The following is an 11,152-nucleotide window of genomic DNA, read 5'->3' on the forward strand; positions in this document are numbered from 1 at the left end:
ACCCGAACCTGAACCCGAATCCGAACCTGAACCCAATCCGCACCTAGCCCTAACCCGGTTTTTTTTCGTGCTCCTGTTGATGTCAGCGGCGGAGGCAATGTTCAAGTACAGCTACCGGCGAAAAATGTAATTGCACCGAGCACAAAATAAATATTACCTGCGATTGACTTCCGAAAAGCCCCGCGATTCCTGGTATTTTTTGAACTTTTAGTCATCCATGTAAACTACACGTGCAGTTCATCTACATGCGTAGATGATCTCGCTTGTTTACATGTTTTTGTTGACATGGTTTTACGTGTTCCTATTGATTGATTACCTTGCTGGTTATAACAGAACGTACTATTAATAGTAAACAATTGATTTATCAGAACTTGAGATTAAGTGTAAAACAGTTATCAAGTTTATGTGGCCAATTTATTTCTATTCTATACTAAAGAAGAAAATTCTTATAAGTAAATAACGTACATACATAAGTAAAAAACCTACTCCTGCGCATATAATCTAATCGATCAAATTTAAGGAATCATTGGCCTTAAGGTGTAAATTGCACATTGCATAAAAAGTAGGAATACAGTCAAATTTGATGTTTCTATATTAAGCTTACTTTGAAATATTGAAATAAAGTCCACATTACTAGTGAATAGTCTTCCATATTAAGTACAAAAAATAAGTAAAATAAATTAATTACTTCAGGTAATTGAACTGCACCATAAAAACAAAACTTCAATTTTTTTTTGGGATTTTTCCAATACATGTGCAATTTAAATTATGTTAAATTTTGTTTGTATTTGTTTCTAACTTGTAAAAAGTTTAGTTGTTTATAAGTAATAATTATTATGAAATCATTTTAGTTGTTAACAAAAACAAAGTATCTTTGCCCAACTTCTAAAAAATCAATCAACAAAAGGTAAGTTCATCAAGACGATCTTTATATGCTTAAATACCCTTTCAGTTATAGCAAAAATTTACGTAATTCTGATCTGCACGCAAATTGCAAAAACATTGTAAATACTAATCTTTTCGAACGAAAGGAAATTAATTAGTAATCAATAAATTTTTTGTCATATTCGGAAACTTTTACTTTTTAAAAGAAATCAAATCAAATATTTTATTTTTTATTTTTTTCTGCTGAATGTTTTAGAGTTTTTGGAACCCCAATTTCATGCCACCGGCTTGTTTGTAATTCGGAAATCCGCAATCGAATGTCAGTATGACAGCGATTGCGGGTAAAGTTAAAGTCCCCTATTTTAACATCAAATACCTGCCCAGTATTCCTAAGTAGAAGAGTTCGGTCTTTGAAACTAATTTTAAGGGAATTCTGACTGCAGCTTAGCACTGTAAAACGGGCGTGTGCCAAAGTTAGCGGAGAATTAGCCAACAATGGACTGAAGTGCCCTCGAGAGGCTCCGTTGCAGCTCCAAATACGCCAGTGAGGCGGCTCCTCGTGCATTTAGTTAAGTCAACTTGGCCGGGCTAACATCTCGGCTCCTCTGAATGCTGCGGCTAGTGTCCAGCGCCGACAAGGTCAAGTGGCTCTCAAATATTGGCCTGCGGAGCCCAGCGGTCGCCACCTACTAGTGAGCTTTGTTTACCCATAATTAGTGTATTAAGTAATTGCCAATTTCTATGTTCAGCCAGTGGCAAACTGCATTGTTATTAGCTTTTTCGATTGTTTGGCACGCTTCTGCAGTTTAGCACAGGCGAGCGTTGAGCGACAATATTTGGATACAGTACACTTAAAATAAAATCCCCGATTTATAACCTTTATTACCATTTTTTGTTCTTTCAATTTGTTTACCTTTATTGTTTTTAAAATAGCCAACACACGTCTAGTATGCCAGAGTGCACAAGTTTTTTAAGTTCATTCAACTATCTAAGGTAGTTACCTCTTGTCAAGGTTTATAGCCAATTCTAGAGTAAAACCAAAAAAATGTTCGCATTCTATGCAAAAAACCGACTTCCTGTTGATCGGTCGAAAGTCACAGTTTAAGCGATTTTTTTAGTTTTTGACTACAGCTTTTTTGTTGACAAACCCAATCAAATTTCTTACTCTGTAAGCCCTTAACCGATCGCGGCTTTGCATTTATAGACACTTTTGAACGAAAGCAATATACCCTTTTACTTTAAGGGGTAAAGTATATTAATTTTTTCTTTAAATATAACAATAAAGAGCAAAAACTAAATAGATAATAACAAGATGGAGAACAATATTCAAATGTCTTGATTATTAGATACTCGTTACTCAGCTAAGCAATTTAAAAAGAGGTTTGCCACCTTAAAAAAATAATCGGTATTTGAATTGTTTGCCAATAACTTGTTAATTAATATATTGATTATCTAACGATTGAAATGACCGGAACGTGTGTGCACAGCCCAATAATAGGCATTACTAGAATCTGCAACTTAAATCCAAAATCTCTAGCTTTTATAGATTCTGAGATCTGGATGTTCGTACGAACGGACATGGATGGAAGGCTATGGTAAATAAATTTGTGCTTATCGAAAATAAAAATATAACAATTATAAAATAAGCTTTGTATTTCTGGAATCGCAAGAGTCAGTTTCATAGCAATGCAATATGCATAGCTAAGTTTTAAGACAACAAACGAACAATTTCTTTTTCAATTAATTTTAAAATTGTTCTAATTGTTCAAGTCGGTCGCTTCTGACTTGAACACTATCTGAAGCAAAATGAATACTTTTGGAAAACAATTTTGAATAGTTTAAGCCTGTGATCGTAAAATAAAGAGACGGACTGGATCATTAGTCGGATCCTTATCAATAATATTTGAGTATATACTTTATATCAGGCAGCAGCCAGTTCAATCAATATTATGACATTGCACTAAAAAAGTTGAATAAAAATAGAGATTCGTAGGCACGCCTAATTTATATTCGATTGAATCGGGAGAAGATATCGGCAGAAAGAGGAAAGTGTAAGATTGTTTGTATAACAGCTTAATAGCTGCGCAAAGCTTACCTAACATAAGGGCCCGCAAAGCGCAGACCCTTAATCCGCAAGCATTTACAAAAGCAAATCAGATCCGAGGGCAATTGCGTGAGCAACCTGATTTACATCTATTCGGAAACGGTTAATGCACTGCGTTGCAACTAATTAAAATATTTAATTTTTTTATATCGCCAAGTGAATAATGCTAAATCGAGATGACTTCTGTATCCTCGTTATCTCACTGTCTCCCTTGCGGCTTCTGAATAAAATTATATTTCTTTTGTAATTGTAAAAATGTGTATTTTAGGGCGCTGAACTCAAAAATTAAAATTTTTTCAAACATATGAATTTTCGTTTTCTATATGTAAAATTATATATAAAATGCAATTAAGTAATACATTTTATTGATTACTACTTAAGTCAATGACCGTCTTTATCGGTTACAATTAATAACAATACATTTTTGGACAGTTTTAAATATAAATTAATAAGCTTTATTCAGGTTTTCCATAGTTTTTGAACTTGTCAGCTTAAACCACATAACTTAACAATGAAACCAATACGCACAGGTTAACAGACAGAATTACACTTACAAACAATTCGTCGCAAATACTTCTTACTTCTCTGAAATAAAACCGTTTAACAACTTCAAACCAAATGTGGGAACAGGGGTATTGTATAAGTAGTAATAAAGTAACGTATGAGCCACACACCAAAACGAGGTTCAATGAAATATGTTCGATAGTTGATAAGTTGATAGTTGACAACTTTTGCTCGGACTCACACACCAATCCAATTCATCTGCTAGGTTGGCAATCAACGCCTAAACTGATTGTCTGCTCCTTAAGCCGTCTTGCACTTACAGTATAAAAGCTTTATCTCCATGTGTTCTTTGTCGATCTGATCTGTGTTGCCTGACTATATATGAGGTCGATCCGTCCTGTCGTCCGTCCAGTTGTTGCTTTAGTGCCCTGTGGGGCGAGGGAGGTCTGGGTCGTGTTACATTTTGCAATTGGCTAGCTAGCTACAATATATAAATTAGTTTTACTATTAGACCTTTACAAAGTATTGCAACAAACATGCCTTTGTTCCACTCAATGTACAAAAACAAGCTACAAATAGTATAACGAGTTCTTTAAGTTTAAAGCAGACTTAAGAGAGCGTGTTCAGCTATCGTTTATCATAACGTCTCAATTTGATATCAAAAATTGCCATAAAAAAGTCTACAACTAGAGTGAGTATGTATGTATGTATGTATGTATGTTCTTGCAGGTGTTTGTATGCAGTAAGCTACACTAAAAATGGTAAATGGTATCTGACGCTTGTTTAAGAACGCGCTCCGCTCCAATGGCTATACAAATATCATTCAAAAAATAACTTCCTTTGTATCTGTATCTGTAAATGTATCTGTGCCCGAGTGATTGTATCTGTTTTGTTGTTTGTTGTTTGTTATTTCAAAAGGGACTTGGACTTGTAAACCGGTGCCATAGAAAATGCCCATAAAAGGGCTTTGATTAAATCTTAGTTTTGTGCTGCCGCTGCGTTTCCTACTTAGTTTTTAAAGTTGACGACGGTTCGAGTGGTTGGGTGGGTGGGCATAGGTGGCCTTTGTTCGGTAAGATTCGGCTTAACCGAATGACTTTCGACATAACTGAATTTATGTATTATCCGTATTTAAAATATATATAAATGATGTGAAACAGTTGATTAACGGAGTGCTGCTGATTTTGCCTTGCTATGGTGGTGCCAATTGTCATACTGCATCTGCCACTTCTGCCGAGTTTCTTGTTTGTGTCTTGTTCTTCAATCTGGTTCAGTTACACGCTAAACACTTAACATAATCATAATGAATATCATCGTAGTACACCTAATCAGTAGTTATTTGACTTTGCGCTGGTGCAGACTAGAACTACTGCTGTCCGAATTGAAGATGGCATCGTTGTTCGATAAAAAGCCATCCTTGTAGGCCCCGTTGACATGCCCGTTGCTCTTGACGTACTCGTCCTCCATTACAGGCTGCAAAGAGAACGCAGATTGTTCAATCAGTTCGGGTTGAGTTCAGACTCCAATGGCCGACGGCACGTGTGTGCCCGCCAACTAAATGCTCATTTGTGTGCTTTTCTAATGGCCAGCAGATGGGTATGGGGATGGGTATGAGTACGGAGATTGGGATGGAGATTGCGATGGAGATGGGGATGGGGATGGGAATGGGGATTGGGACTGGGCTTGGGCTTGGGCCTTCGCATCCGGCTTCACATGCGAGCGCTAATTGAAACGTCCCCCGCCAGTGCTGAGAGTTCGCAAGTGCTGTTTGCCTAACTTAGCTAGTTAGAATTTTTAAGTTGATCAACAAAATTATGATGATACAACTGCCCACACCGGCTCGGCTCGGATCGGCTCGGCTATCCCCAGTTAGCCTCGCATCTTGGCTCTGCCATTTCAGACGAGTCGAGATCGAGTCAGCAGGGCCTTGAGCGACTAAGGTAAATATGTTTGCACAGCCACCACTAATGGCTCTCAAAAGCCGCCCATTTGACCTACCATGCAGGCGCCCGTATTGCTGCCGTTGGTGACCAGGGCATCACCCTCGCCAAAGTGCTTGGAGAGTCCGTTGGAGAGCGCGCCGTTGGCATGGCCATTGCCATTGCCATTGCCATTGGCCTTGGCCTTGACGGCCTGCCGGCGACGTCGGGCGGCATTGAGATATTTGGCTTTGTAGAAGTCGGAGAACAGGAACAGGAACATGACGCCGTGCAGCCCAATCCAGACCATGAAGCCCTTGGGGTAATCACAGTCGCGGAACAGCAGCTGGAACTGGTGCGTGAAGATGGCCACGAATTGAACCTGAAGGAGAACAAGGAGGAGATCGTTCAGAGGACTACCGGAAAGAGGTGTACCATTTGGGGTGTACCATTTGGAAGGTGGTCAGGTACTTCTTCCACCAGATATACTTCTGGTACTTCGGACCCATGGCGGCGATCATGTAGTAGAAGTACATTACAATGTGCACGAACGAGTTGAGGAGGGCAAAGAACGTGCTGTGACCGCCTGCAGATATAGTAGATGAATTAGGATGTATGATCCATGAACGCACTACGCAGTCAGTACGTACCTGGTGCAAACTTAAGACCCATCCAGACCGAAAAGGGCATGCAGCCGTGATGAATGACGTGAAGTGTGGAGACGTGCTCGTTCTTCTTTCGCAGAATGAAGAAGAGCGTGTCGAAGAACTCGGTGAACTTTGATATGTAGTACCACCAGCAAATGTTGACCATCTAAACGGTGGAGGTGGAATAACGGATATTTAGGTTACTTTTGCAGGAGAATCCTCGGGGCGAATTTACCCGCATGGCCAGGCCACTGGTGCTGTAGTCGACGGGCTGGCACTTGAAGCTGTAGTGGCCCCACCATCCGCTCATTAAGTACTGCAACGAGACGAAATGCAAATGGTTTTGGGATCAGAGACAACAGAGACAACAGAAGGGCGACACAAGGGACAGGGGTAACTCACCTCGTAGAAGATCCACGCACTAAAGATGGTCTGTATCGCATTGTAAACGACTAACACCGAACGCAGCTCCATGGGCTTCCGTTTGGCCATCAGCCTTGGTCCCAGAGATTTACTGAAGTAGGCATAGAATAAGCACATGCAGAGTGTCGGCAGTGGCGAGGATAGCAGAAAGAAGTCATTGACGCGGGGATCTATAAGATTGTCACAGTGGTTATCAGAGAAGTTGAGGAGTAGCAAACTTGACAAGATCATCACTCACCACTCTTGTTGTCCATGAGGTCCCGGTACCATTCCTGGACTTCTTGCAGTATGATTGCCATTTTGTTGTCGCCTATGTTTGTTGTTCCTGTGATGCTTAGCAGTGGAATCAGTCCAGACTACGGATGCAAGCCGAACTGTAATGGGAATCGAGTCGAGTCGAGTGGTGGATGTCTAATGACTAATCGGTATACATTTTCGAGGAATGTAAATTACAGACAGACAGCCCGAGCCGTGTTTAAATCACAGCCAACTGATGAACCCAGGCCTTAAAATTTCCAAAGGCTAATAGCACTGAACTTGACGCAAGCCATCGAATGGCAAACTCTGCGATCGGACTTAGTTATATATAGCCGTGTACATATCTTAGCGTAGTCAGTGCGCGCTAAGCACACGACAGGGACAGGGTAATTGCCAATGCATTAGCTTCAAAACACATTTAAAAGCGAGATTCATGCAATTAACAATGCGCCCGTTAATCAACACTTCGGATCAGGAAATTATAGGCAGGCACGTCGCCCCAGCGGAGGCGGCACTGACGGCGGGGGTGGGGGGGGGGGGCGTGACTTGACCACTTGCACAATCCACAATGCGCAGTGTTATTCGCTGGTCCGCAGCAATTAAGATGCCGCTAACTGGACAAAGACTGCACTTTGTACCGGCCGATCGAGCGCTTCCAGATTCCACATTACACATTCCTGATTCCGGATTCCAGCACAGTGGGCGCAAGCCATTCCCTGAGTTCGATCTGGACGCGGGTTCAGTGAGTTCAAGCACTCCACCGGCGCACTGACTTACTGGTTCTCGACCCACTGCCTTATGAATATCAATTGATTTGCCGGGCAGGGCATCGAACGACATCCAGTGAAAGCTGATTCTTGGAGTCGGGGTTTCGCTTTTCTCAGCTCTGACTTAAAATCAGTGATGGGACGGGTACAACTTTGATCTTATCAGATCGATGCAAAGTAGCTAATACCTAATGTGTCCTATCAAAAACGTAATTAACACACGATTTTCATTTAAATGGAAATTAAGCAAAGCTTTCAAGAGAAATAAAAAGGTACAAAGTCTACTTATCATATAAAGAAACACGTTTTGAAGATTACACGACCACTTTGTGTTTATGCAGTCTTCAAAACTTCAAATTTCTTATTAAGAGTCTTTGTTCTAAAGAATTCGCGTCCTTATTTTGGTTATGAATTCACTAAACAATCAATTCTTTATGATAAGCTTAAACTAGAGAATTATTTTGGAACTTGAAGCTCTAAATTATATTTCTGCTTGTCATTAAGATGGACTCTAAATTGCAGATATTTAATCAGCGAATATAACTCGATTACTTTTCCCATTGGTAAGGCAAACCACTGTCTGTGCAGAGTAAAAAGTACCTAGTCTTGAAACAAGATACAACTTCCCACTTATTTCCCATCGCTACCCAAAGGTTTTCGTACGGGCAAGTTGTGGCCAGTTCAGGTTGTTTTTTTGAATGTCATGAACAATAAACTGGCCATGGCGATGGCTATGGCGATGGTGATGGTGATGGTGATGGTGATGACGATGCCGATGAATACGTAAGAGTTGAGCAACTGGCTCAATAACCGTTGACAAAAATGTGCCGCTTTTATTGCGCGGCCGTTGCCTCAGTCAGCGCGAAATTCGCTATTCGGCTGTCGCAACTAGAGAGTGCCTTGTTGTTGTTGTTGTTGTTGTTGTTAGTGTTCCCTGTTGTTGTTGCTGTTCGCTGTGTGGGTCAGTGGCACGCTTTACGAGTCGGCATCGGCCTCGCCTGGAGGCACAGCATCCGCGAGGTGCGACGATGCGACGCTGCGACGTTAACTTGCGATTTCGCTGTTTGATTTGCATAAATTATGAAACGTCTGCAAGCGGTGACGCTTCCGCCGAGGGATGGGCACCGAAATGGGTGGCGGCTCCCTCGGTTATGTAAGGGTCCGGGCCCGGGCCTGGGCCCAAAAGATAGATGCCCAGATACCGGGAAGCATATACATAGGTCGGGCACTTTGTGTTTGTTCGAGCACACGCCCCTGGCCGAGTGTCGCCCAGGTTTTTGGTGTCAAGCAAATAGCTTACAATCAAGAGCCGCCCCCGCCCTGAAAACCCGAAAACCATGTGCCATGGGTAGGAGCTTTTGGAGGGGTGGGGGTGCTGGATGCTATTGCACGCTATCGTTTACACGGCTCGGCTCGGTTCGGCTCTGCAGCAGCCTGCACTTTCGCATCAATTAGACCAGTTACGCCCCCCAAGCGGGGCGGTCAGCATGTGCGGAACAGAACAACAGCAACGGCGCAAAATAGTTTGATGAGTTTGCCTGCCGATTTTATCGCCATCACCTCGGAGGGGGAGGGAGGCGTTGTGTATGCAGATTACACGACGATGACCGGGTTTTCCGGGGCAATCGCTTGCTTAGAAAACCTAATTAAGTGGAAAATCGATGCAAGTGTTGGCCAACAAGGGGGAGCCCTCGGCGGAAGCGGGGATGACGCATTCCTGGCTGATAACTGGGTGATAAGCACGCCCCACGCCGGCCCAAGTGAGTCACAAGCCAGAGTGCTAATCTAGAAGGCAATTCCTTTGAAGTGAGCCCATAATAATGATAGCGGGCGCCTTATCAGCGGGCCACAGACCTCATTTTGGGCCAGATGCAAATCGCCGATCGGCTGGCTAGGCTAATTGAATTCGGTGATAAGCCGAAAGTGATTCAGCTTTCGGTTCACAGACTCGCCATCGACTTGGTCTTGGTCTCGAAGGAAGTTCCGTCACGTTTCGAGGCGATTACACAATGTATGGCGGTTGGCCAAGACCGAAGTTCATTGGTTTGGGCCACGCACCTGCCTCCTTTTTTGTTTTTTTTTTTGTCACTATTCGTCTTTCATATTTATTTACTTTAGGTTGTGATTAGAGTTTCGCTTTTATTCCGGCGCTGTAATGCTGCCTTTTGCCTCGACACTTGCTGCTTGGGTTTCTAATTAGGAAGGTGTTCGTTATCTAATCACGGCACAGGCACACTCACACTCACTGTCTTTTGGCAAGGCCATACACACACACACACACACACGGACACTCACTTGGTCAATCAGCATGGGCTTTTTGCCTTCTTGGCTAATCGGTATCGGTATTTGGCCACGGAGTCTGATCGGCTGTTCCGATGTTCCGTTTACGCGATGCTCCGCCTTGCACGCTTTTAAGCCAACTGACGGCTGGTCGGATGTGCGTCTGAACCTTATCAGGCGGCGGCGGTGGCAGCGGCGGCGGCGGCGATGGTGGTGTGGAGCTGATGGTGGTGGTCGTGATGATGGTAGTGGTGGTAGTGGAGCGTCGGCGAGTCGACGAAGTGGAATCGATCAGTGCGCGCACGAGTAAAACGATTATGCGGCTTAACTGTGAATCACGCCAAGTACCTACTGGGTATGGGTATGGGTATGGGTATCGAGTATCGAGTATGGGGTACGGAGGGTATGGGGTATCGTCGGCGGTCGGGTGTCCCAGTATCGGTGCACAATTCACAGCGGGCAGGGCTTATCACCATTCAATTGACAATGTCAGAGGCGGCGCGAGTGTGGCCGAGAGCCCAAGAGGCAGACACAAGCCGCTGCTACGTGAACCGTTGGCCAGCGTGCCAGAAATACAACTGATGCGGCCCAGCGCTCCACGACGCCGATCAAAGATGGCTTGGCCGGACCGGACCGGGCTTCGTCTCGACTCATGTTTGTTGCCGAGTCGCGCTTACATTGCAAATTATGTATTTATGCACAGCGCCGGTGAAGAAACTAGCACCATGCAGTCCAACGCACAAGCAGAGTCCACTGCTCTCGATATGCAATATCAATGGATACTTCTCTCTGGGATTAGGTTAACACCAGTAAGGAACTCCCTACACTTCATGGCTTAATTTAAATATTCAAACTCTAATTGTAATTACCTATCCTTGGGATTAAAATGAACACAAACATAATAGCATATTGATTTCACTTAAAAAAGCGTTTCCGTTACTGTAAATTATAGTTAGCACTGCCATGTCGGCAATTAGTAGCTTGTAAAAACTTCAATTATTTAACTTGCATGTTCTAGACTGACATTTACAACCGCACAGTAAAAACGATCAAATCCGCACGAAATTATTACAATCGGTAGATAGTAGACACATAAAATTTTAATTGCAATGTCCGATTTCTAACACACAAAATATTGGCGGTGCTCTATCGCGCTCTGCTTTGCAAAAAATTTCAAACAAACAAATTCTTATATATAAAACTTATATAAAATTACTGCATTACAGTTCTTATATTTTTTAAACGAAATTGACTACCCAGGTGGTTCTAAATAATGATTCATTAAAATTTATTTGTGGTTTCGAAAGGTTTTTGAAGTCAAATTTATATACATTTCTACGGAAATAAGGTATTAAAATCGTTGGA

The 11,152-nt window shown here is 42.5% G+C and overlaps 1 protein-coding gene across 1 annotated transcript; it reads right to left on the reverse strand.

Moving 5' to 3' along the window:
• Positions 1–3,421: 3,421 nt before the first annotated feature.
• Positions 3,422–10,209, reverse strand: LOC108141097 (elongation of very long chain fatty acids protein). Its single transcript, XM_041709096.1, has 8 exons — positions 9,803–10,209; positions 6,721–6,856; positions 6,462–6,652; positions 6,295–6,375; positions 6,063–6,225; positions 5,862–5,998; positions 5,492–5,794; positions 3,422–4,966 (listed from the first exon to the last, which is right to left on the reverse strand). Exons 2-8 carry the CDS (start codon positions 6,779–6,781, stop codon positions 4,829–4,831), a joined length of 1,074 nt encoding a protein of 357 aa, XP_041565030.1. The 5' UTR covers positions 6,782–6,856; positions 9,803–10,209; the 3' UTR covers positions 3,422–4,828.
• Positions 10,210–11,152: the final 943 nt, after the last annotated feature.

Source organism: Drosophila elegans, unplaced genomic scaffold, assembly GCF_018152505.1.
Source record: "Drosophila elegans isolate 14027-0461.03 unplaced genomic scaffold, ASM1815250v1 contig_476, whole genome shotgun sequence".
Lineage (NCBI taxonomy): Eukaryota > Metazoa > Arthropoda > Insecta > Diptera > Drosophilidae > Drosophila > Drosophila elegans.